Below are 22256 nucleotides of genomic sequence, written 5' to 3' on the forward strand. Positions count from 1 at the left end.
GTCTGATTCTCTCCAGGTGCTTGGACGTTGTTTTAGTAGATACTGGATGCTAAAAGGCAGAACTGCTCCCTTGGACATGAAAATCCTTTGGTTTGTCCCCATGGGACGATGCCTGCAGCACACAGGACAGAGAGGACACAGCACTTGGAGCAGGGATCACTTTGTCTCCCCATCTTCTTAAGGCATTTTGCCAGGGAATTCTTACCCTTCCTTTCCTTCTCCAGCAGCACCACTGATTTTTTTGCTTTCATCACCTTAAGGGCCCAGCCGGGACCTTTCCTGACCCTGTTTGGAGCAGCCCAAGGGAACACAAAGTCACCTGGACACAAAACCTTATTAGGAAACTGCACTGAATTTGTGATTCCCAAAGCTTTCCCTTATTCCTGTAATGCCCCTGCAGCAGCAGCAGCAACACAACAACAGACTCAGGACAAACCCTGGCTCCAGTTGGGATCGGAGATGGTACAGGAAGAGACTCAAAAATCACCACACAAACACCAAGGAGGGTCAGTTTTTAAAACTTTTTTTATTTTTTAATTTTTTTTTTTAAGTTTTTATTTTATATTATCTACAAAGTAAAAGTTTTCTTAACTTAAAAGTTACATCACTGTCTCACGATAGTGATTATCTCATCAAACGTGATTTATAAATAATAACTCATCCGTTTGACGATTAGAATTTTTTTGTTTTTTTTTTACTGAACCTGTTTCAAGTTTAGTTAGAAGTAAAAGGGATCTCCAAGTCTTGATTTTTAGTGATAATAGCAGCAAGAATCACTCTTGTTACTTCTTTTGCTAGCTGACGAGTTCATAACTTTGAAGGGTCATTAAAAAATAAATAACTTCCAGTTTTCAGCAAGCAGAGTTGGGGCACTTGCAGGACTCAGATACAGTGCATGGAATTATGGAATAGCCCACAAGTTCCTAAATGCCTCTACTCAGTCCGAATCTCTCCCACTGCAAGATGAACTGTTAGCATTCCTAGTGGATGTTACAAGAAATCAAAATTTTTTTTTTTTTTTAAACAAAATAAAATGAAATTCTAGTTTTCTGTGCTTCCAGTTGGCAGAAGCAGTAGAAGGAGGGTATTTGGCCTACAAAAGGTATCCAGCCTTTCAGTTATTCCAGATGAGCCTTACAACTGCTGTTGGTGGTGGGCTTGTACTGTAAAAAAAAAGTTCAAATGTAAATAATAAATTGGCAAGCCACACAACAGTTTGCTAGTAAAGTGGTCACAGGACAACTACTGAGCTCAACTTTCTTTTATTTTTATTTTTTTTTTCTCTTTTTCTTTTATTTTTTTCGAGAACAAAACAAAACCCTACACATCAAGATGTCCTTGGGATGTTTTTTTTTTTTCTTTCCTTTTTCCCTACCTAAGCCCTCAGAAAGCAGCTTTGTTCTGCTCACACATTCCCCAGGAAACATCAGGTAAAAACTACATCACTACAGAAGTTCAGAGGCTGTTTTTGAACTTGAATAATCAAAGAAGCCAAAATAAGGTTACATTTAAAGCAGAAAGAAGTCACACAACTCCTACTTTTCCCCCAAAGTAAAGCTGCAGAACATTACTCTGAATTAAAGTTTAGATTTCAGTTGTCACTTTACTTTAACAGCAGCCCTACCCCCACACAACATCTCACTCCTGTCCTCAAGATTTAATCATTATAAACTACACACAGTCCATCCCCCACGGCAAATCCACAGCGACACCTGGAAAACTCAGTCCCACAAGTGCCAGTGTCTCACACTTATCCTTTTCTCTACTCCAGCTAGAGAAAAAGCAGGAATATTCCCTGAATTAGGTACATCTCACCAGCTAAACCTACGCTCCTCCAGGCTGCCAAAGCGCAGCTGTGAAACACAAGGACATCTTATAAGGTTGGTTGGATTTTTATTTTTGGTTTTGTTTTTTAATTTTTTAAATATTTTTCCCCCAAAATTTGGTTTTTTCCCAGTCCTCACTCCTCGACCTGGCTCGAGTTAGGGTGCAGGTCTCCCGGGCACACACTCCTCACCTGAAGGGTGGGTCATATAGGGGAAATGTGTTGTTGTCGAGACTGGAATGGGCTGTAGTGCACTTTGAGCGAGGGCGGCTTGGGGACCACCGGGAGGCTGTGTCGTCATTAGCATCATTGGAGCATGGGCAGTTGGGTGAGAAGGAACCATTCCTGACTGTACATGAGCCTGAAACAAAGAGCTCTTTAGTATATCATGGTCACAAGGAGGCAGCAACTCCTGGCCACATGACTGGCGAAAAGTTTCGCTCCGGCTGCAAAATCCGGAGGTTTTACTCTCCATTTTTCGTTTGTTTTTTGGTTTTTTTTTTAAAACTAGGTTAGAGGTTGTAACACAAAAAAAAAAAGAAAAAAAAAGGTAATAACAACAAAAAGGAAAAATAATAATTAAAAAAAGGGCTCGAGTCCTTACTGCTGGCTCTGAGTTGTATTCTCGATTTTAGCCATTTATTTCACCAGCATTAAACACGGGGAGGTATTAAAAAAAAATAACAATTCAGCAACAAATTTTCAAAACATTTCTGTTAAATCACCTACATCAAAGCACTTCCTAGAGGGTACAGATAGGAACTTCACAGGCACTGGGAGTCTGGCATCCCTTCCCCAGCTCTCTCCTTGCACAACCCCACGTTCTCTCCTGGCTCCCTGCCCTGGGAACCTCCCTGTCCTCTCCAGTGACCTGTGCCCACACAGTGCTCAGCCAAGTCCTCCTGACATGAGTGATTTCATCCCTTCACACTCTTGGGGCAGCTTTGTTCTGCTTCCAGTTCAGCTCATCGCAGTTCTTGTGTAATCTGAGCAATCAGGGCTAAGTCTCAGTGGAAAAGGAGATTAATCCTTCCCATGGCTGATCACCTCTGGCAAATAAGTTCAGGAACTTGGGGGGTTCTTTAGCTCAGAGCAGTTCATGTCTCTAGAAGTCAGCGATTTATTTTATTTAAAAAGCTAGCAAACATTAATTTCTTAAAAGCACAAAGGAACTCAGAGCTCTCAGTGGATTTCTCCTGGGGAAAAAAAAAAAACAACCCAAAACCCCATCATTTGTACCTAAGGTTTGCTTTGTCCTTCTACCATATCCCAGAACTGCAGCCTCACAGGTCTCCCATGCCAGTAAAGACAGATAGCAGGTAGTGGCTAGACTTTTATTTCTTAAAGACAAAAAGGGTTACTTGACTCATCACAGACATTCCCCAAACTCTTTGATCAGACTTGCACATGTTAGTAGCACCCCAGAAGCCTTTAAAGGCAGGAACTGCAATTCAAATCTCACTCTTGCTCTAAAAAAGGTTTAGGAGATCAAGTTGTGGAACAGAAATATCTCCCAGGACTGGCTCCACGTTGACTTTGACAAAACATGCTATTGTAGAAGCCATCATTATAAAGCAGCTATTCATAGAGCAGCTGGAGTCAATACACACAGTGGATAAATTTTTTCTGCTGTGGCTCAAACATTTTGCAAATTGGCAGCTGACAGCACTCTGTAATGAATTTTAAAGTACTGGTTCTCAAGTGAGATATCTACCAGCTCAGGATTCATCTGATAACCTGAAGGGAAATTGGATTGATCCCCTGTGTTGGCCTAACTGAAATTCTTACTACGTGGTATTTCAGAATTGTGTTTAGAAGCTGGGAATGAGGCTGCTAAAAACCTATTAAATCCAGTGATTAGTTTCCCCACGATGGAATTATCACATGCATTTAAAATTTCTGGCAGAACTGTAGTTATGCCTTCACTAGAGATTTTTGAGGGAACTATTTCATTGGGAAAGTCAATTAGTTTGGTGTAAATATCACAAATTGCAGCTTTCATGCTAAAAAAAAAATTGCAGAAGAGACTGCACAAGTTAAAATCAAGGGCAAGGCAGGCTTTGTCTGTGATTGCTAAAAATCCTGCCTGAGCAGTCAGTTCTGACTCAAAGTTGCATCTGATTTGTTTAATTTGGTTTGCTTGGCACACAGAAAGGAAGGCAATGGTCACATCCTGCACCCCTGGCCAGGCCAGGGCACAATTCAGGCACAGCTTTACCCTTTCAAGGCCTTCAAGCAAATGTTTCATGTTTCAAATCACAGCACTGGACATGCCACTAAGCCAAGACCCCTCTGAGAAGCTCTAAACACAACCCAGGCATTCACAGCAGTGCCTTCACACCAGAGCAGAGCAGGAGTCTTGTTTCTGGCAGAAACCAGAGAAGGGGAGGACGTGCCAAGATGCCACAGCAATCATCAGCTTTGGCCATCCTCTCCTTATCCTCCCCCCCCAAAAAAAGCAGAGAAATTAAAAGCCTAAGAGAATCAAAAAGCTAAAAACTCAACATCAGTAAAACGATTCCTAAAGAACTATTGATTTATTGGCTTAACTGACTGTCCCAGGGACCAAAGCAAAGATTTTTATCAGAATTCTGCAAGGGACTGGACACCTGTCAGATTAACATCCCTAATCACAGTTAGTCACCTTATCCCAAAACTACTATTAACCTGTATGAGAAGGCAGAAGCCAGACACCAAGTTCTTGGTCTGAAGAAGAAATTGTGCAGGCAAATTACTGATTGAACTGCCCACTCCTTGACAAAGGACACTAAATCCAGGAGATTTAGTAAACATCAGAAAATCTCTGTCACACTGCTTTACACGGAGCTCTTGATTAATCTATCATGTGCTTCCCTTCCCCAAATCCTTTTTCTCAGGGAGCTGACCATAAGAGAGAAGTTAAAGAGAAGTGGGTTTCTGATTCTGAAGCAAAGACTGTTGTTTTAGGTTGCCCAACAATCTTTGGGGATCTTCAGCACAAGCAGTTCTTTCAGAACCACACACACACACCACACACTCACCACACACACACAGAAGCTTCTTTCTGCAAGGATTGTCCTGCAGTCACCTTAACTCTCTCCTCTCTCCCTGCACTGCCTTGCTACTCCCTGGAAAACCTGTCGTGTCCTTTTCTGGATGTATTTGTATAAAATTTGTCTACGATGCAGAGCCTGAAACTGCCACCAAAAGCAGCAATTCAGCCTTTCTGCACTCAGCTCCCACCTCCAACCTTTCTGTATGCCAGCTCTTCCTGGGGATCAGGCACCTGACTGAGCAGGGAACCCATTTAACCAAGAAATAGCCTAAAAAGGGGGGTAGGGGAGGCACATTTCAGCTGAATCATGTCCCCAGCCTGGTCTGCTCCACGGCCAAGCAGTTCTGTGAGCAGAGTGGTGGGGCAGGGACAAGGATGGGAGCCAGGAACTGGGAAGAGAGCTCAATTTATTTCAGTAGCAGTGCCAGCTTAAGATGTCTTCATTAAACTACAGTTGCAGATGCACTAGGTGTTGGAAGCTGAGGTCCAAATACACCTTGTCAAATCCTAAATAAAGGCAATGTACAGACGGAAACCTAAATAACAACAACAGGTAAGTCTGTGCTGAGAGGTGACAGATTGCCAATCACTTCAGCAGGCCCGACTGTCCTAACTTTTTGTGGCATTAAGACATTTAGTCTTGAAGGTTGTTAAACTGTGTTTACCTGGGGGACATGGGCCATGTGTGGCGGATTGGTATATGCAGGTTGAACATGGGAGGGATGAATGGTGAAGACTGTTTGTTGTGCTGTAGGAAAATTGTTTTGTGGAGACTGCGTGTTGGAGCCTGGCGTCATGGAAGGAGGGGTTGGAGCTAGACCTGCGTGGTAAATCGCCGACTGCTGCTGGGGGTTGGCCAGGTGCAGGGCCTGGGCAGCCTGGTGCTGGTGGTGCTGCAAGAAAAACAAACAGAGCATTCAGGTTAGGGCTCAGGAATTGCATCCATCCTGTTAAGGAGAAAGGAGAGGGGAAGTGCTCTCAATTCTGAATATATCAATGGTGAATTGGATCATCTGTGCTCGTGGGGAAACTCTTTACAACCCCACCAAGCTCAGCTTTTGCTGGCAAACAGAACCCAGACTGCCAGGTAAAACCATGGAGAACCTGGAGCTGGGAGTACCTCACAGCTGCAGCCAGAGTTATTCCCAGGAGGGAATTAAGGAATGCAGCACTATTCCAGAGACTGCTTTGACAAAATCCAATTCAACACTTCTGAGCATTTATCTGCTATTTCCACTTAACTTATATGAAAGCACTGACACAATCATGATCCTTACTTAACCTTTAAACTGCAAAATCCCCCCTCCCCTGTGAACAGGGACAAACGAGCAGTTGGACTCTGCTCCACACCACCCCATTTTCCTCTCAGCGAAATCAACACATCACCATCAAGCACCAGTCAGCTGCAATCCCTTAAAAACACAATTCAGCCCAATTTGCAGGCCCTGGGTTGTGTTACCTGCACGGGGCTTGGAGCAGGGTGGCTTCCAGCATGTTGGCTTTGCTGCTGGCCAGTTGGGGTGGCAGAAGGCTGAGGATGCGGAGGATGCGGATGCAGGGTTGCATTAGGGTGGGCATACTGCTGAGCAAGTGAGCCAGTGGAAACTAGGATGAAAAAGAGGAATATTTAACACCAGGTACAGGACTTGCACCTCTATCATAAAGTCTGCACTTGGAAGATATCACTATAACTCAGTCTGTAAATATATTCCCTCCCCCTTCTAAAAAAACTTATATATATATATATTTATCTTGCAAATAGCTGATGATCTTACCTTGCTTTTGTGTAGTTTGGTTTGGCAGGAAAGTCTATAAACAACCATAATTAGACAGTTCATCTTCCCTAACTTGACAATGTAACAGATACTACATAGCGAAAAGCAGTATTTTATCTTTTGTTTTGTCAAACAGACCAGTTTCAAAGGTCAAATTTATAATTTTCATACAATATAGGATTTCCTGAGATATACTTTTCAAAGGTGTTATGAGCCATTTTTATTTCCACCATCCAAAAAAAATTCTTTGGCCTTATACCTGGCTAACCTCACCATGCTACTCTTCTGGAAATTGCTCACAGAACAGTCAGAGGGAAGCACAAACTCTGCCCGTGTGCTCCAGAGTAAATAAACACATCACAGCTGAGAAAACTGAGGCTGCTCGAGCATCAAATTTTTGCTGAAGCCACTTTCTTGTGCTAAAATAACCCATTTTGCCTCTGCCCTGGAGGCCAATCTGTTCTGGATCACCACCATCCTGTGAGTTTCCCCAAAACTGCCACGGAATTCTTCATTCCTTGAAACAGCAGCAAATAAGGTACAAAATTCCCAAAAAGGAAGAAACTGAACAACAGAAAACTTTCACCCCAGTGAAGCCACATCTGTTGCTACAGCCGTGCCAGTCTCCAACAACAAACACCAAGTTCCTTCTTGGATCCTGCTCTGTCCTGCTTCAAACGGGCCACACTAAATCCTATTTTTTTTTTTTTTGGAACTTTGGAGGGAATCTAAGCAAGTATGAAAAGCCACAATGACAACAAGTCTTCCTTTCAACAAAAAGCATGCAATGGGAAAAGCAGGAGCCTAAAAATGAGGGTATTTCCCCTATTTCTTTTGGGTCTTGTGCAACAACCAGGCCGTGTCTGCAGCTACTTCTGTGTGTGACAACACGTGTTAATCCCTCTGATGTCACAGCCTGAAAGACCAAGGAGAGTTTTGCTGACAAAGTGCTAAAAAAGCAAACAGCCAAAGAAAACTATCAACCTGCTCCTCAATATTTCCTTTGACTGCTCCTGATTTGTTTTGCTGCCTTTTGGTTGTTCTGCAGTTAATTACTGATGAGTATCTACCAGGTTATATATAATTTTTAATGGGATTGGTATTATATGAGAACTTGATGGCCACTGCAGTTTTCCTCCAGTCTGGTTTGCTTTAAACCTTACAAATCCAAGTTCTAACACGTTTCAACTCACCAGAGTACAGAAAGCCAGGATATTTTTGCCTAATTGAGGTTTTTCTCCCCTCTGTAGGTTTCTCCTTTGGAAAATAACTGCCTGCCACATTTAACTTAATCCCTGGCAAGGTCTATTAAATCTTCACTGAGCAAACAGCCTTGCAGTGATGAGCAGTTTCAGGCTATTAATGCAGATGAACTAAATTCCTGCAGCCTGGAGTTGATCCTAATGTTCTTATCCATGTGTGCAAGCACACTTGTACACCCTGAGACTTCCTGATTGAGAGGGGTTTCAAAAACACCTCAATATTTCCTAAGCACACTGTCAAAACCAGCAAGATCTTCTGCCACAGCATTTTGTTATGCTTTAAATCCAAGTATTTTTGATAATTTCTTTTTTTGGTATCACTACTAAAATGTATTTTGCAGCAGCATCCCTGCCATGCTCCTACTTGACTTTCAGACATCTCTGACAACACCAAAATTATCAATGGCAATACTGTTCATTTTTACAGTACCAACTTTATGGCTTTCTACAAGAGGAAAATTTCTCAACCTCATTATTATACACACTCTGAAGAAGGCCAGAAATTATTATCTCTGTCAAAGTAATAGAGATAAATGGAAGGAGGGATTACTTGCTGGCCAAAGGGCACGTTAGACCAGCAATTCTCCCAGTGCCTTGGCCACAGAGCTGGCAAGCCTGACTTCAAATTAACCTCCAACTCAATTCAAGAGGTTTTAAAATGTATATGAAATTTAATTGCAAGTTGTAAGATACTCAAGGCTTCCCACATCACTTGTTAAAAGTCCCCAAAATAATGTGGGACTCCCTTAAACCATTTGTGCAATTCATCTTTTGGTTCTGTATGGCCAAGAGAATAATAAACTCAGTTGTTCCAAAGCTGGTATTTCTACAATAAAACTCCACAATAAGGAATTTCTCTCTTAAGACAGCAGTTAAACCAAGGAATAGCACCCTAAAGAATAGATATAAACCAGGGGGAGGATCAGGTTTTTGTCATAGTGGCAGCTCTTCCAAAACCACCTAACATTTTATCCACAGCTTTGGATTTGAAGGACTGGACTTTTTTATACTGAAGAATATTTATTTCTCTAGTTTCTCCTCTCCTTCATTTTGTCTTTAGCAGATCACCCTAATGACCAAATTTGTAGAGCTTAAAAGTATTTCAGATGCTGCTGCAAATTATGTTTTAATAGTAATGTTATAAGTGCCTTTCAAAAAATGTGATCTGGGCACTTCTCTAAATCCTGGCCAGACCCTGCACACAAAACCAAGAACAACTCAGCAGGTCTGAAATGCATTCCCAGTTCAAAACCAGAGTTCAGACTCCAACTCCAGCAGTGTAAATGGTATTTCATGTTTAGTTAGTGCAAGCAATTCCTGCCAAGCCAATGAAATCTCTGAGAACAGCAGGGCTGTCTAAGGAGTCTTGTAAAAGTCATGAAAAATTCACCTGCTCAGCCAGAACTAAAACACTTTCCCTGGGATATTTTAAAGGAATTTTTGTCTGGTCATCAGAACAGCTCACTACACAAATTAACAGCAGATAAGACAGGAGGTGGAAAAAGAAAAAAAAAAAAAAGACCCATTATCCAACATTTTCCCCCAACTGTCAGTATTTTGGAGATCTTCCAAATGGCCACCTATTATCTGAGAATGTGCCAGGAAAGCTCTAGGAAAGGACACACCTTGCTGCAAGTCACCTCAGCTCATTCCAGCACAAATCCACTGGGTATCTCACCTTTTATGCCCTAAATTCCTCTGCCTGGGCTGCCCTGCTTCACTTCTGCATCTTTCTGATCGAACTGGTTCTAATGTGAGATTTTTCACTACACTGACCTGGCAGGGACATGTGGGGAGGGAAATGACTCAGTCACGGAATGGGGGAAAAGGAAAAAAAAAAAAATCACAGGGATTGAATTACTGAAATCAACTCTAAGAACTGCACCCCATTTCTGAGAGCAAACAAGAAGTAGTCAGCCACAGAACCCACAGAAGGAGCTGAAATCAAAAGAGGTCAGAGCAGCAGAAATCAAGTAGAACTCCCAGCTACAAGGGAATATGTGAAACCACATGGTGTCATTTTGTAATTTTGCCTTTTCCCCGGAATTTCAATGGTGCCAATGGTGGTCAGCGTTGGTCATGGTCCAAAGATGCACTGAAGAGCCTATTTTCAAGAACTGACCAGTGAACAAACTTCAAAACTATTGCCAGAGCCAGTAAGATGGTGAGGATAACTACATTTAAAAGACCTGAATGGTAGGAAGCAAAGAAATAGCAACGGTTTCTTTCATCACACAAACATTTCAAGAAGTCATTTTACACAGGTAGAGTGGACTTCACTTCAAAGATAATCCAAGAAAGGAACGAGGTTATTGAAGTGATTTCAGTGCACCAAACCAAGAGGCATGAACACAGCACAGGTCAGCAGCCTACAGCCCCTGCTCAGGCAGAACCAATGTGGCACAAAAGAAACATAGGAAATCTGCTCTAGAGGAGATTTTTGGAGAACAAGTGGTTTTTCTCACATCCCTCTAGCATGAGCTAATGCAAAAAAAAAAAAAAAAAAAAAACAAAAAAACAACAACAACAAAAAAACCCCAAAACAACAAAACCAAGAGAATGCCTGGCATGAGCTGCATGGACTTACAGACAGACACAGCAACAAGTGCCACGGCAGGACAGGAGCAAGAACAGAAACACCCTGAAACTGCAACTCCTCCTTTGCCATGTCCTGGGTGAGAGTTCATCCTGCAAACACCCTCCTCAAACCTCAGCTTCCTCAAAGCAGCTGCTCAACACCAGCAGACAAGGCAGCATTTTGCAGTTCTCTGCCTTTCCTGGTAAGTGTGGATGAGCCTGTTGTGTCCAGAGAGCACCAGCCTCTCTCCCAGTGCCTCCAGGGATGCTGGTCACCAGCACAGCCCCTCCTGAGCTAGGGAATGGAACTGATAAGGAGCCCTCCTCTCATCCCTGTCATACAATCATGACCACAAGTTGTTCCCAGCACTCCTTCAGTGGCAGCTCTACAGAAAACTTCCTCCACCTCAGCTGCAACTCCAGTTATTTCCTCCCAAGGGCTCAAAACTTGAGCCATGGCTTTTTAAAGGGATGAGGTCCAAGTTACTTCTCTCCTTTTAGGATGCTGGTAACTTGTCAGGTGTAAAAATTCTGTTTGGGCCATGAAAGGGAGCAAGGCAGCTCCTACAGGTTTAAGGAGAGGCTACAGAATCATGGAGTGGTTTGGGTGGGAAGGGACCTTCAAGATAATCTTGTTCCACCTCCTGCCATGGGCAGGGACACATTTCACTATCCCAGGCTGCTCCAGGCTCTGTCCAACCTGGCCTTGGGCACTTCCAGGGATCCAGGGGCAGCCACAGCTTCTCTGGGCACCCTGTGCCAGGGCCTCACCTCACCACTCTCATAGAGGATTTCTTACAGCCCACTTCTGGCTGCAGATAAAAAGACTGGGTAGTGAAGTCAGAGATTATTCCATACTCAAAATAAATTTTTGAAGAATTGACAACTCAGCTTCCTGTGATCATATAAATCTGTTCCAAAGCTCCACTCCCTGCCCCACTGAGAGGAACCTTCCTGCGTTTTCCACATCCTGGTTTGGTGCAAGGAAACTTGTTCCCTCAACACGTCCCATTCCTTTAGCATGTGGTTCTTTAGAAAGTGCTTTTCTGTACAATCAAAATTAGTACAAAAAACCCAACTCACTGGCAAAGTAGAAAGAAGGGCCTGTCTCCTTGCTGTATGGTATTTTGGGACATGCTGAATTTGGGAAATAGAAAGGTAAATTAGCCTCTTGCCACGTGCATACTTCCCATCTTCTGGAAAGGTCAGTGTCAGTTTTAAATTTTTTAAAAATGTTTTTGAAGACTCTAGAACCATGCAGATATTTTTATTTACTTAGCTGCTATTAGAGCTAGATATTTCATTTTACAAATGAGTGGAGATGAAACACAAGTAAGCCTTCCTTCTTAACTGTGACACTGAGGTCTGCAATTCTTCTTAATTAACACAAACAGAAATCTTATGTCAATTCATGATCTATTACTGTCCACTGTAACAAGAAGGTTAAAATGCAATTACACTGGAGCAGAAACTGCCCCTTGCTTTTTCAGCTATAGCACTGCCATTCTGAACAGTTCCAAGACAACTTTGGTGACTGGTTCACTCTTAGTCCCTGGAGAATCCTCTGAAGTTTATATTATATCCACCATTGTACTATCAGGGGAATAGAATTTACTCTACTGCTGAGACAGAAACCAGATAAAGTTAGAGACAACACCAGACCAGTAAAACATATGCAGAAAGGGAAAGGGGAAGGGAGAACAGGGACAGAAATGAGAGCACAAAAAACAAGAAATGCATCTGTGTAAAACCAAGGTCTGATTTTACACAAGTTCTTAAACACAAAAGTTAAGTTTTTTCAGAGGACTCCAATTATCTGGAAACAATTCAGCCACACGGAAAACTGACACAAGTCCATTGTCACAGGAATGGACAGATCCACCCTCTACTCGATAACCAAATTTTCTACCAGCAGCAGAAGCCTGGTCTGGGCTTTGTGTGACACAGGAGCCAAACTGGGACCGTGGCCAGCAAACTCCAGCAGCCCAAGGACAGGGACTGGGAGGCCACCCCGAGCCAGCAGCTGCTGCCAGACAGACACAGAACCTTCTGAACCCAAGGTGCAGCTGAGCAGGGGAAGGATGACACCTCCAGGTCGGCTGTGTGGCAGGTAAAGGTGTCACATTTCAAACTCTCCTGGGCACGGACGGCTCCGCAGCTGAGGCGTCACAGACGTTGTTAATCGTCTGGCTGGGAAGAAAGTTGTTTGGACACTGTCCTTCCCCATTTTGAGGGGAAAACCCCAGTGATCTGAACACTCCTCTGTTCTCTCTTTAGCTGGGGTTACTGAGACCATGCAGCTCTGCTTTCCTCTTGGCAACAGAGGGGTTGTGACACTGTGAACTGGCAAGGAAATCCCAGGAGTGCAGGAACATCCCATTAAACAGCATTAGACACAAGTGCTTTTCTTTAAAATGGAAGAGTGCTTTATCACCAAGTGTAGGTCACTGTATGTATTTTGGATTCAGCTATCTCTTCACAAGACAGGAAGGAAAACAACCTTTTGGCAGCGAGGGTGGTTCCCTTAAATCGACAGGAATTTCTCTTGGCTGCCAGGCTGTTACTATTTGCCACAGACTTTCAACTCGTCCCAAACCATTAGTGAAGGTGGAGTTTCAGATCTTACCAGAAAACATTTCACACCTTAGGAATACTTGATAAGTAGTTTCCCCCCCAACCCCCAGGTCTCAGCACAGTAGTTCTTGCAGAAATCTTCTCTCTACCACATATGCAGGAGAAAAACTGAGTGAATTTTGCAGGAGTAACTCAAAGCAAGCACCAGTACCTTGAAGGGTAAAAGGGCAGCGTGGCCCACTGAATCCTGATATCAGTGCTAAAAATAAGTAAATAATATATATTTTTTAAAAATCAGATAGCAATTTTAAAGAGCCAAAAGGGAAAATGATTGAGCAAAATCAAAAGCAGCAGCGGTGGTTGTTTCTCAGGAAGTTGTTATTCTGTACTTTCAAATTATTTTTTAAGAGAGAACCAGAATCAAAGTGCACAGGTATATTTAGTTCAAATGTGGGTAAACTTAAGATTCCCAAAAGACAGAGAATAAGTTTATGGATATTTTCTTAGAGTCACTCAGTCAGATGTGAACAATTCCAACATGATGTTCTTTAGCTCCATAAGCAGCTCAGATTGGTCACCTCAGGCATTCCTGCCTTTTCCCACACATGGACAAATGGAAGCTGAAGTGGACACGTTACAGCTGGACACACTTTGAGGAAGCACAGTCCATCTGGGCCAGGTCTTCAGGCACTCAGCACATGGAAGACTTGCAAAAATGTGAATTGAGAGGGTGCTGCAGAACATCAGGAGTCATTCCATGTGTCACTGTCACCTTGGAAGGTGAAGGGTACGTTTGAGACAGTTCATGTTCACTAAACACGTCTGCACAGGGGCCAAGAACACACCCTTAAAAAAGGTCTATCACATGGAGTTCATGATCCTCTTGGCTTGAATGGTTTCAGTAACAAGAATTTCAAGCACTCCATCATTTACTGGAAGGTGGGAGAATATTTAGAAGAGTCACCAAGTAGCTACTTGAAAGAACACAGGAGGACAGGCCATTTCTGTTAAATTAGGTGCTCTTGGGAAAGTAATATTTAATTACATGGCAGGAAATACCAAAGAACTCTCAAGTTTGACCCAACTTAGTTGTTTGCACTGGAAGGCAGTCACATATCTACAACAGACAAGCTGCAAAACCAACACAAAATGAGATCTAACAGTTGTAAGTTAGAATATCAGTGAAAAAAAAAAAAAAAAAACTATACAAACATCTGATCAAAGCCAAGCAAGGCAACGGGCTTGTACTTCAACGCTGCAGAACCCACTGATTACAGAAGATAAAGGATGATGCACAATGGGAAATTGCTAGGAAGTCACATGCAACCATTCTGAATCAAATCTCAGATTATCTCATGTTTGGTTGTATTTTAATTAGAATTTGAGAGGAGGGTTTTCACCAATAAAGGTCTGAAAGCCTTTGATCATTCGCTTTATCGGAATTCTATTTAATCTAATGGAAAAACAAACAGAAGATCTGTTTACATGGACACCTCAAGCACAAGAGTTGAAAAGATCAAAGTAACACAATTAGCAAGGACCTGTGAGAGAAAGATTAATCTCTACAAGTAACTTCCATTTCAGCTTCAGCACAAATGAGCTCAAATGTTCTTCCTCCAAGCGTCAAAGTAAGTTATTTTAGTTTCTTAACTCTGTTACCACACCACTGCAGAGATTTGACAGGATGTTTTCAGACGGGTAAGACACCTCTTAAAATCAAAATTAATTTCCCACTAAACTCCAGATTCTCTGTAAGTTTTCATGACATGTCATGGACTTCCATTAAGTAGCAGTGTAAAACTAAGCACCCAAAAACATACAAAGATGTCTAAAGGTACAGAAAATCTTTTATTAGAATCTAAGTCAATAATATACGTGACCCAATAAAACTTTTCCTCAGATGCTATAACAAGTATTGAAATGCCATGTTTTCAAGAGACCATCTGCTGTTTTGACATTTTATGACAATTTCCAAGCCTTAAACAACCTTGACTCTACCTCTTTCAATAGCATGTTTTGCAGAGAGCTCTTTTTCCTCCAAATTGGGCCTTGATTTATCATACATTTATAATGCTTTAGAAAGTTCTTGCACATTTCACTTTTGTCACAAGGTAACCCACATTTTCAGCACTTCACTGTAAGTGAAAAATGCCCATCTGATAATGCTAGAGACTAATTGTCCAAGTGAGAGCAATACATGAGCTGTTCCATTTACTTATTCTTGACTTACCAAATGAGAAAGGTAAGCAACACATGGTTTATTTTGCTTAAACAGCAGTGTTCATACTGTTAATAATGCCAGTAGTATCATAAAGACAGCATTTCACTAGTTGCCAGAACTAAAGTCAAGTTTGAAACTGAGGTCATAACCTTGCAATAAAACAAATACTAATTATAATCAAGGAACAAACAAGGGATGATGTTATCAAGAGCATCAAGAGAACTTGAACAAACTTCTTTCAGCAGATATTCTTTAGCAGCTCCCAGGTTGAAATCTCATCTTGGTCACTGGCATCCTACCGAAATCAGCACACTTGAGTTTTCATTTGAACCAGCTGGCTCAGTTTTCAATGCTCTGCTCATCATCATCATCTTATGAAATATAAACCACATCTACTGAACGATACCCACGTTTGAAGGCTGAGATTAAATACATCCCCTGCACAAGGTAAGGACTTTAAAAAGTTACATATAACACAAAACGTTTCCTACCATACATAGCATGTGTCTGTTCATGCGCACCGTACTGTGTTGCAGAGGAAGATACTAAACCCGGCTGTGCGTGTGCTGGTGGGGCCATCATCCTAGCGTTGCCCTGTATTACAGGGCTATAAACATGAGGATGCTGCAGGCAGAACAAAGGAAAAAAAACCACACAGTTAATTGGGGAATAATTACTCAAAGAAGGTTTTTGTCTTCTAAACAGTCGTGATTGAAACAGGGGCAGCTCGGCCTTGCTCGAACGCAGAGCGAGCTGAGGATTTCACACTGTTGTGATTGTCCCAGTGGTGCCCAAAATTTAAAAGCTAGAAACTGACAGAAAACATTGGCATATCCAATTTTTGCCACTCTAATAATGCACTAAGCTTATACATTTATCCAATTACACATGTAGATTTAACAGCCTTTGAAGTAAGAGCAGTCCACCAAGTAAGTTATTTTTAGAACACTTAACCAGGAGATGTGCTGGCCATGACCTGAAGAAATTCTTCAAAGAGCTAAAAAACCATATCAATAATAAATGCCAACTTCTAAACTGACCTTAAAATTCGTTAGGACATTAAAATTCATTAGGACCTTCAAATTTGTTACAGGCTTTGAAGCACATTCCAAGATCACCACGTGTGCTCCAAAACACAGAAACTCTTCAGGGTGACTTAGGACTGGACACAAAGAGGTTATTTAGCTCTGAACCACCTCATTATTTGTGCTTGGATTGATCAGGAGCATGGAAAGGACTCTTACCTGAGATTGGTAGTGTGGCACATGCTGCACAAGAGGCTGATTAGGAAACTGTTGGGGGCTATATGCAACATATTGTGTAGAGTAAGCAGGTGGAGTAGCTACAATTGGAGGGCCTGCTGCTGAGGCAGGATGCATCATGGTGCTCTGGTGGTGTTGGTCTTGCCGCTGCTGGGGCATATTTGGTACTGGAAAACAAAGATTGTCTCATGTTAGAAATTCAAAGAAAAAATCTGGAGTTTCCTGAAAGGTTCTACATTATAGTAATGTTACTGGGACCACGTGGAATATCCTCACCCCACACCTTTAACCATGGGTTAGAGCTCTGTCAGAAAGGAACAGTGTGAAGAAGAGTTTCTCCAGGAAACACAAGATTTTCATCACTGCCTTCAGGCTGGATGTACACAGCCACAAACCCAGCCCTGCCTTTTTGTGAAGGAAGAAAGGCAGAAAGAAAGAAAGACTGACAAGAATCAGAAGTGGAAGAGAAAAGTTATATCAGGATACCTACATTAACCAATTAGTCCTGTCCCCTTTAAAAGGCTTTTTCACCCTCTATGGGAACAACTCAGCCACTGTTCCATCAGCTGGAAATCTGAGTCTTTATGTTAAAATAACTCATGCTTATGGCTGAGGACAGCACAATAAAGGTTCCACACAGCCAGAACTCGAGGTATTCACATTTTTTGAGCTCTGTGCTACCACTCAGGGCAGTGGAAAGCAAATTTTAGGTCACAGACAACACTGAGGGAGACAAAACCTATAAGGAGTAGGAATAATTAAGAGGGAAGAATGACAAAAAGAACAGAGCAGTGTGGGATCATCTGAACTCTCCTGGGAAGGTGACCACCCAACTCACTTGGAACAAACTAATTCAGCCTACAAATCATGGGCATGGGAGCTCCAGGAGGGCTCCAGGAGAGCTCCAGCTTCCTGCAGTCAGGCTGCAACTATTAACTGAGCTATCTCAAGCACCTCTAAACTCCACTGCAGGAGCAATGCCCCAAATCCCTTAGGGAGAGGAGAGGGAAATGTTAGAAGCGTCAGTAAATTCACTCAATGATTTTATTTACACTGAAAGAGGTAAATACAGGAGGCAACCTGAACAGTGTAAAGGCACAGAGCTGTAACCCAGGCAGCTCCCTCAGGGCTGTGCTGCACACACATGGATATGCAGAAAATATTAAAACTTAAAAAGGAATTCAGAACTGGAGCTGCCTCACCTAGCAAGTGAGCACTCAGCAATGTATTTCTGATTAAAACAGTGTTACCAACCAGAAGATTTCAGGGGTGAGGCCACAGTGAAGTTACTGTGCTTTAACACAGAAATACATTGCAGGGTTTTGTCTCCCCTAGGTTAATAAAGGCCACTTGTTTATTTCTGAACAGCAGGAAACAATTTCCTCCTGCAGTGACTGGAGCTGCAGTGCTGGTGCTGTCCTGCAGCACTGGCTGCCACTGCAGAAGCATTCACTGGGCACAGTTAGAGCATTCCCTGGAACAGGAGCACAACAACAAGAGCAGCACTTTCTGCTCCCTCACTGCCCTGCCCAGCACAGGGAGCATCTCACCACCCATTGTGACTCCACAGCCACGGGTGTCACTTAAACACGTGGCACTGTCATTGTTAGTCCAGCTGTTCAGTCACTGGGGCAGCAGGAATGAGCAAGAACAAACTGGAACCAGCTCTTTCCAGAAGAGCAGCAGAGCAAACTCTTCCTGAAGAAATAGTGACTCTGCATGCTGTTAAAAAAACTTCTATTAAAGCATCAACTAGAGCACTGCTGCAAACCAGTACAGAAAACCAGCAGAGAAGTTCCCTTTAAACAAACCTGAAATATTTATGTAATATAGGAGATGATCATCTCACTCTAATGCTCCAAATAGCAGAGATGTTTTCCTGTTTGTCAAACCAGATTCCAAACCAAGCAACCCCCCATTACTCAAACCTGGCATGTTTGGGCTGAATTAGTTTATCTAAAAATCCATTAGTATTTCCACTTACTTCTCCCTTCATTAAAAATAGCATTTAAAATATCGACTGAAACCAAATTACCATGGATTAGAAAACACACAAACATTTGTCATTTAGCCATGCTGCATGCAGACTGAGAACCAAACAGGCAGTATTATTCTCACCTTTACCTGCTCTATATGTCTTGGCTTGGTTCACTGGCATGGGCGTCATGGGAATAGGATACAAAGGCTGCAACAGAAAAAGTTGAAGGTATGATATTCCTTTAAAACCTCAGTGTGTGCAGGGGTGGGGGCCCCACTCAGCTTTGATGTGTTTCCCTCTGCTCTGCTACATGGTTTAGTGAACTCTGCCTAACCTATGAGATTTTCTTGGATCAGTGTCATTAAGTCTGCACGGACACACAAGTAAGACCAGATGGTTGGCAACAACCAGCCCAGGAATGCTACTGCTGCTACTGCAGGCACTGGGCTCAACCTGACAGCCCCACAGCAGCTTTCTGGTGTAAAGCTGAGTCAGGGGAGGGTTAGGCTGGGTATCAGGGGAAGGTTCTTCCCCAGGAGGGTGGTGGGGAACTCAACAGGCTCCCCAAAGAATGGGCACAGCCCGAGGCTGCCAGAGCTCCAGGAATGTTTGCACAATGGTGGGATTGTTGAGGTGTCTGTGCAGGGACAGGGGTTGGGCTGAAATCCCTTGTGGGTCCCTTCCAACTCAGGATATTCCATGATTCTATGATAATGGAGCTAGATTTGAAATCCCAGTGATCCCTACAACAACCAGAAACCTGCTGTGAGACACAGCTGGAAACAAAGGAACATTTGCAGAGAGTGAGATTATGCTTGGAGGACTGGGAGGAAACCTGCATGGATCCACAGTAAATGTGGGCTGCTGGCATTTACAAGTGTTTGGGATTATTTGAACATCCAGATTGAAGGAGCACTGGAAAAATCAGTATTTACACAGCCAAGACTTAAAAACAAGGTGATTTATATTTACTAGAGCAAGGCAAGCTGTACTCTTTCACTGTTTTAACTCAGAGCTCCCAAGCTGCGACAAACTGATTTTTAGTAAGTTCCTTCCCAACCCAACCCATTCCATGATTCCCAAGTCTTGCTCAGCTTCCTGAGGATCTCTGTGAAGTGTTGAGGAGTTTGCAGCACTTTACCTGCACGCCTGGACTCACTGGAACCGGGTACATCATATTTGGTGCAAAACAAACAGGCTGAGTGTACACGGGGGTTGGCTGCTGATGCCCCACCATGGAGGGGCTGGGCTGAGCTTGAGGACGAGGGGAGGTTGGTGTAGTAGAAGGTTTCGGCTACAAACAGAGGTGAGCAATGGATATGGCAGGGTTAGTTTGAGTATCCTCCAAGGAAAAAAGTTGGCTTATAAAGATCTACTCAAAAAGGCACAGGCAAACAGCATCAAATCACTTACTTGAGCAAAAGATCGAGGGTTGAACTCTTTAGCATTAGGATTAAGTGTTGATTTTCTAACTTGCCTAAACGTAAAGAACAAAAAAAATTAAGTTGGGCAATTATTCTTTTACAGGAGTGTCTGTAATTAATAATTTAAGAAACACCTCATTTCCATCTGTGAGTCAGATTTCTGAGAAGTCAGACACCTCATGGCATGCAAAAAGCCACTCCCATTGAGGGACTCCTACTACAACTACCCATAAAGTTTTCCAGTTGATACGACAGCTCATGTGAGCCAGGAAAACATTGAAATAAGCTTTTAGATGTGAACTAGGCATCGACAGGACCAGAGCTCTGCACTGAGTCAGGAGATGACTTTCAGGGCAGCCCTGTTGTTCCTCCTGTGTAACAGCACTTAGAGCCAGCAATGTGTCAACCAATCATGATTTCTACACAAGGCCTGATGTTAATAAAGATGTGCTTATTCCAAAAGGCATAAATACTCACTCAGAAGTATCCTTCTTCTCCTCTTTATCCTCTTTGTCTTGCTTACTTCCAGGCCCGGATGTCTGTACACCTTGGGAGGTCACCTCAGGCCCTCGCTTTTGCTCAGAGCTGTTACTCATGGAAGGAGAAATACTGGGACTGTTGGGTTTGCTACTGCCACCATTGGAGTTGGTGTTACTGCCAGCTTCTATGATAGATTCTTTAGGGGTGGATTCTGTCTTTTCTTTAACTACATCTCTTGATTTTTCACCTTCTCGGGTTTTGTTTAGCAGCTGATCCACTGCATCTGAAGAGGAACTGGACTGTAACTGAAAAAAACCCAAGGGATATATTCAGTAAATTGATACAAAACTCAGGAGAGACCATCTAATGCTGTCACATACACGGAGTAAAACACAGTCCCACAAGCCTCAATCATCTGGAAATGACCTTTTAAAACACCCATTTCTACTAGGAAAGAAATTCATGGGCACTGACAGTGTTTAAGCTGGCACTGTGTAAGGAGCTATTCAGCCACTCAAGTGACCTGTATGTTGATTAGGGAGTGACAGGAAAGCTTCAGACAACCTTCTGGACTCATCCCCTGAGTGATTTAACAGCACCACTTGAAAAGCTAACCTGATTTAATAAACCCTTATAACCAGGAAATAAGTAATATGAATTCATCTTCAATTTTCCTCTGCAAAACTCTTCATTTAATTTTGCAACAGCTCCTCCATATGGAGTGTGAGATAATTATTTGTGCCTAATGATCAAACAGGTTTCAAGTCCTGTTCTCAGTGTACAGTCAATATTCACATTTATGTGCATTAAGCAATTGTACAAACAAGAGCCAGCATTGATTTTACAATACCTAACATGAATTCTTACAGATATTTTCATAAATTAGGCAAAAGTATAAAGACCTATTAACATATGCAGTGTATTCAATTCATTAAAATAATCTGGATGCACATGAGAATGATGACACCATTAACAGAGAGAAACTTACCCTAAAGTCATTCTTAAATTTCTTTAAATCATCAATCTGTTTTCTATGCTCTGAAACAATTGGAGAGACACCTGCCAAATACAAGATCAACATTGTCCAAGCATTTCTAATACAAGTTTTATACACATTACTAATTTTTGCAGAAAGATAATGGTTTTGCAGATATAAAAATGAAACCCAGTGCCTTATTTTGGGTTTTAATTTGGTACAATTCCATGACCTACGTGTATGAGCACAGAGAAAGCCTCTGTGAAAGCAGAGCATTACATAACTGATTTATCTTTAGTTCTGATGCACCACACCAAGGCAGAAGCCCCGAGGTGCAGGGACTGCAGAATCTACTGAACACAAAGAACATGCAACAAAACCCCCAACCCAGCCTGTGCCAGCATTTCCAAACACAGCAAGTGAAGGAGAAACACTGATCCAGGTGAGCTTTATTGTTGGACTCATCCTAAAGGTCTCTTTAACGAGAGAGCAAATGAATCTGGTTCTCAGTTTAACAACATGAAAAGATTTTTTTCTTTTTGAGAACTGAATGAACAAACAGCTCTACAGAGACAAAGAAATGTAAGGCTTAATAGGGAAAAAGCACAGTTAGAAAAGCTCTGCTGACCACGATGCTCAGAAGTATTGTAAGCACAGCTCTAAGCAGAAACATATTCAGTCCAAAGGCAGCTAAAAAGCAGCTCTGTGAGCAGGGGAAAGAAAGAAGGGGAGGGGGGGGAAAGAAAAACAAGTGAAATCACACCATCCACATGAGCATCTCTACATTTGGTGTTGATGGAATGAGTCACAAACAACATTTCAAAGTGCCACTTCACAACTGCAGGACCAAATTTCACTGGAGAACACC

At 42.4% G+C, this 22256-nt stretch overlaps 1 protein-coding gene across 9 annotated transcripts in view; it reads right to left on the reverse strand.

Moving 5' to 3' along the window:
- Positions 1 to 507: 507 nt before the first annotated feature.
- The window catches only part of ATXN2 (ataxin 2), a gene marked incomplete at its 5' end in the record, with an annotated part of 49669 nt that continues 27920 nt past the window's right edge, over positions 508 to 22256 (reverse strand). For 5 of the 9 annotated variants that reach the window (XM_083873593.1, XM_083873594.1, XM_083873588.1 and 2 more), the window contains 10 exons: positions 508 to 2186; positions 5525 to 5752; positions 6319 to 6464; positions 15760 to 15892; positions 16513 to 16697; positions 18649 to 18715; positions 19650 to 19802; positions 19922 to 19985; positions 20410 to 20717; positions 21401 to 21471. In XM_083873593.1, coding sequence (XP_083729719.1) covers positions 1983 to 2186; positions 5525 to 5752; positions 6319 to 6464; positions 15760 to 15892; positions 16513 to 16697; positions 18649 to 18715; positions 19650 to 19802; positions 19922 to 19985; positions 20410 to 20717; positions 21401 to 21471 — 1559 coding nt within the window. In that variant the 3' untranslated portion in view covers positions 508 to 1982. The remainder of the gene's footprint in view (positions 2187 to 5524; positions 5753 to 6318; positions 6465 to 15759; positions 15893 to 16512; positions 16698 to 18648; positions 18716 to 19649; positions 19803 to 19921; positions 19986 to 20409; positions 20718 to 21400; positions 21472 to 22256) is intronic. The other 4 variants (XM_083873589.1, XM_083873591.1, XM_083873592.1 and 1 more) reach the window with 4 other exon arrangements.

This window comes from Zosterops lateralis (genome assembly GCF_965231275.1).
Source record: "Zosterops lateralis genome assembly, chromosome: 17".
NCBI lineage: Eukaryota > Metazoa > Chordata > Aves > Passeriformes > Zosteropidae > Zosterops > Zosterops lateralis.